This window comes from Oncorhynchus kisutch, unplaced genomic scaffold, assembly GCF_002021735.2.
Source record: "Oncorhynchus kisutch isolate 150728-3 unplaced genomic scaffold, Okis_V2 Okis06b-Okis10b_hom, whole genome shotgun sequence".
NCBI classification, from domain to species: domain Eukaryota; kingdom Metazoa; phylum Chordata; class Actinopteri; order Salmoniformes; family Salmonidae; genus Oncorhynchus; species Oncorhynchus kisutch.
The window spans coordinates 16,587,546-16,592,545 of NW_022261983.1; the positions used below are offsets into that span (position 1 = coordinate 16,587,546).

Sequence of the window (5,000 nt, forward strand, 5' to 3'; positions counted from 1 at the left end):
TATTGAACCTGAATATAGTCAGCCAGTAGTTGAGGATATTGAACCTGATCCTGAATATAGTCAGCCAGTAGTTGAGGATATTGAACCTGATCCTGAATATAGTCAGCCAGTAGTTGAGGATAATGAACCTGATCCTGAATATAGTCAACCAGTAACCTGATCCTGAATAGAGTCAACCAGTAACCTGATCCTGAATATAGTCAACCAGTAACCTGATCCTGAATATAGTCAACCAGTAACCTGATCCTGAATAGAGTCAACCAGTAACCTGATCCTGAATATAGTCAACCAGTAACCTGATCCTGAATAGAGTCAGCCAGTAGTTGAGGATATTGAACCTGAATATAGTCAGCCAGTAGTTGAGGATATTGAACCTGATCCTGAATATAGTCAGCCTGTAGTTGAGGATATTGAACCTGATCCTGAATATAGTCAGCCAGTAGTTGAGGATATTGAACCATTACCTGATCCTGAATATAGTCAGCCAGTAGTTGAGGATATTGAACCTGAATATAGTCAGCCAGTAGTTGAGGATATTGAACCTGATCCTGAATAGAGTCAGCCTGTAGTTGAGGATATTGAACCTGATCCTGAATATAGTCAGCCAGTAGTTGAGGATATTGAACCATTACCTGATCCTGAATATAGTCAGCCAGTAGTTGAGGATATTGAACCTGATCCTGAATATAGTCAGCCAGTAGTTGAGGATATTGAACCATTACCTGATCCTGAATATAGTCAGCCAGTAGTTGAGGATATTGAACCTGAATATAGTCAGCCAGTAGTTGAGGATATTGAACCTGATCCTGAATATAGTCAGCCTGTAGTTGAGGATATTGAACCTGATCCTGAATATAGTCAGCCTGTAGTTGAGGATATTGAACCTGAATATAGTCAGCCTGTAGTTGAGGATATTGAACCTGAATATAGTCAGCCAGTAGTTGAGGATATTGAACCTGATCCTGAATATAGTCAGCCAGTAGTTGAGGATATTGAACCTGAATATAGTCAGCCAGTAGTTGAGGATATTGAACCTGATCCTGAATATAGTCAGCCAGTAGTTGAGGATATTGAACCTGATCCTGAATATAGTCAGCCAGTAGTTGAGGATAATGAACCTGATCCTGAATATAGTCAGCCAGTAGTTGAGGATATTGAACCTGATCCTGAATATAGTCAGCCAGTAGTTGAGGATATTGAACCGTTACCTGATCCTGAATATAGTCGGCCAGTAGTTGAGGATAATGAACCTGATCCTGAATATAGTCAACCAGTAGTTGAGGATATTGATCCTGAATATAGTCAGCCAGTAGTTGAGAATAATGAACAGTTACCTGATCCTGAATATAGTCAGCTAGTAGTTGAGGATATTGAACCTGATCCTGAATATAGTCAGCCAGTAGTTGAGGATATTGAACCATTACCTGATCCTGAATATAGTCAGCCAGTAGTTGAGGATATTGAACCTGAATATAGTCAGCCAGTAGTTGAGGATATTGAACCTGATCCTGAATATAGTCAGCCTGTAGTTGAGGATATTGAACCTGATCCTGAATATAGTCAGCCTGTAGTTGAGGATATTGAACCTGAATATAGTCAGCCTGTAGTTGAGGATATTGAACCTGAATATAGTCAGCCAGTAGTTGAGGATATTGAACCTGATCCTGAATATAGTCAGCCAGTAGTTGAGGATATTGAACCTGATCCTGAATATAGTCAGCCAGTAGTTGAGGATATTGAACCTGATCCTGAATATAGTCAGCCAGTAGTTGAGGATATTGAACCTGATCCTGAATATAGTCAGCCAGTAGTTGAGGATATTGAACCTGATCCTGAATATAGTCAGCCAGTAGTTGAGGATAATGAACCTGATCCTGAATATAGTCAGCCAGTAGTTGAGGATATTGAACCTGATCCTGAATATAGTCAGCCAGTAGTTGAGGATATTGAACCGTTACCTGATCCTGAATATAGTCAGCCAGTAGTTGAGGATATTGAACCTGATCCTGAATATAGTCAGCCTGTAGTTGAGGATATTGAACCTGATCCTGAATATAGTCAGCCTGTAGTTGAGGATATTGAACCATTACCTGATCCTGAATATAGTCAGCCAGTAGTTGAGGATATTGAACCTGAATATAGTCAGCCAGTAGTTGAGGATATTGAACCTGATCCTGAATATAGTCAGCCTGTAGTTGAGGATATTGAACCTGATCCTGAATATAGTCAGCCTGTAGTTGAGGATATTGAACCTGAATATAGTCAGCCTGTAGTTGAGGATATTGAACCTGAATATAGTCAGCCAGTAGTTGAGGATATTGAACCTGATCCTGAATATAGTCAGCCAGTAGTTGAGGATATTGAACCTGATCCTGAATATAGTCAGCCAGTAGTTGAGGATATTGAACCTGATCCTGAATATAGTCAGCCAGTAGTTGAGGATATTGAACCTGATCCTGAATATAGTCAGCCAGTAGTTGAGGATATTGAACCTGATCCTGAATATAGTCAGCCAGTAGTTGAGGATAATGAACCTGATCCTGAATATAGTCAGCCAGTAGTTGAGGATATTGAACCTGATCCTGAATATAGTCAGCCAGTAGTTGAGGATATTGAACCGTTACCTGATCCTGAATATAGTCAGCCAGTAGTTGAGGATATTGAACCTGATCCTGAATATAGTCAGCCTGTAGTTGAGGATATTGAACCTGATCCTGAATATAGTCAGCCTGTAGTTGAGGATATTTAACCTGATCCTGAATATAGTCAGCCAGTAGTTGAGAATATTGAACCTGATCCTGAATATAGTCAGCCAGTAGTTGAGGATAATGAACCTGATCCTGAATATAGTCAACCAGAAACCTGATCCTGAATATAGCCAACCAGTAACCTGATCCTGAATATAGCCAACCAGTAACCTGAATATAGTCAACCAGAAACCTGATCCTGAATATAGTCAACCATTAACCTGATCCTGAATATAGTCAGCCAGTAGTTGAGGATATTGAACCTGATGCTGAATATAGTCAGCCAGTAGTTGAGGATATTGAACCATTACCTGATCCTGAATATAGTCAGCCAGTAGTTGAGAATATTGAACCGTTACCTGATCCTGAATATAGTCAGCCAGTAGTTGAGGATATTGAACAGGGCTCCCAGCAATCCACCTGTTTTAGATGGACATATAGAAAGATATCAATCAACATTAACATGTCCATGTTGGTTATTTAGCAGAGACTCTTATCCATAGAGACGTAGGCCCAATCCCAAATGGACCCCTAAGCCCTGTGCACTTGGAGGAGATCTGAGAGGATTTGATTGGTAGAAGCAATATGGTTAAACAATTCACCTAGCCTATCAGAAGGCAAGATGGAGTCATAACCATGTTTCTTACACCTGTCAAATCCTCTCAGATCTCCACTAGTGCATAGGGGTGTAGGGTCTAGGGGTCCATTTGGAACTGGGCCTCCACTAGTGCATAGGGGTGTAGGATCTAGGGGTCCATTTGGAACTGGGCCTCCACTAGTGCATAGGGGTGTAGGGTCTAGGGGTCCATGTGGAACTGGGCCTCCACTAGTGCATAGGGGTGTAGGGTCTAGGGGTCCATTTGGAACTGGGCCTCCACTAGTGCATAGGGGTGTAGGGTCTAGGGGTCCATGTGGAACTGGGCCTCCACTAGTGCATAGGGGTGTAGGGTCTAGGGTTCCATTTGGAACTGGGCCTCCACTAGTGCATAGGGGTGTAGGGGTCCATTTGGAACTGGGCCTCCACTAGTGCATAGGGGTGTAGGGTGTAGGGGTCCATTTGGAACAGGGCCTCCACTAGTGCATAGGGGTGTAGGGTCTAGGGGTCCATGTGGAACTGGGCCTCCACTAGTGCATAGGGGTGTAGGGTCTAGGGGTCCATTTGGAACTAGGCCTCCACTAGTGCATAGGGGTGTAAGGTCTAGGGGTCCATTTGGAACTGGGCCTCCACTAGTGCATAGGGGTGTAGGGTCTAGGGGTCCATTTGGAACTGGGCCTCCACTAGTGCATAGGGGTGTAAGGTCTAGGGGTCCATTTGGAACTGGGCCTCCACTAGTGCATAGGGGTGTAGGGTCTAGGGGTCCATTTGGAACTGGGCCTCCACTAGTGCATAGGGGTGTAGGGTCTAGGGGTCCATTTGGAACTGGGCCTCACAGTCAAGTGCATTCAACTCAGGTAGCCAAGACAACCACATGTATGAGTAACTCAGGTAGCCAAGACAACCACATGTATGAGTAACTCAGGTAGCTAAGACAACCACCTATATGAGTAACTCAGGTAGCTAAGACAACCACATACATGAGTAACTCAGGTAGCCATGACAACCACCCATATGAGTAACTCAGGTAGCCATGACAACCACCTATATGAGTAACTCAGGTAGCTAAGACAACCACCTATATGAGTAACTCAGGTAGCTATGACAACCACATACATGAGTAAGTAAGGTAGCTATGACAACCACCTATATGAGTAACTCAGGTAGCTAAGACAACCACCTACATGAGTAACTCAGGTAGCTAAGACAACCACATAGCTAAGACAACCACATACATGAGTAACTCAGGTAGCTAAGACAACCACATACATGAGTAACTCAGGTAGCTAAGACAACCACCTATATGAGTAACTCAGGTAGCTAAGACAACCACCTATATGATTAACTCAGGTAGCTAAGACAACCACCTATATGAGTAACTCAGGTAGCTAAGACAACCACATACATGAGTAACTCAGGTAGCTAAGACAACCACATACATGAGTAACTCAGGTAGCTATGACAACCACCTATATGAGTAACTCAGGTAGCTAAGACAACCACCTACATGAGTAACTCATTTAGCTAAGACAACCACATACATGAGTAACTCAGGTAGCTATGACAACCACCTATATGATTAACTCAGGTAGCTATGACAACCACCTATATGAGTAACTCAGGTAGCTATGACAACCACCTATATGATTAACTCAGGT

At 42.9% G+C, this 5,000-nt stretch overlaps 1 protein-coding gene across 1 annotated transcript in view; it reads right to left on the reverse strand.

Annotated features, from left to right (window-relative positions):
* LOC109885817 (H(+)/Cl(-) exchange transporter 7-like) overlaps positions 1-5,000 on the reverse strand; it is an 87,027-nt gene that overhangs the window by 40,451 nt on the left and 41,576 nt on the right. The window contains 1 exon segment of the mRNA XM_031814300.1: positions 3,107-3,167. Coding sequence (XP_031670160.1) covers positions 3,107-3,167 — 61 coding nt within the window.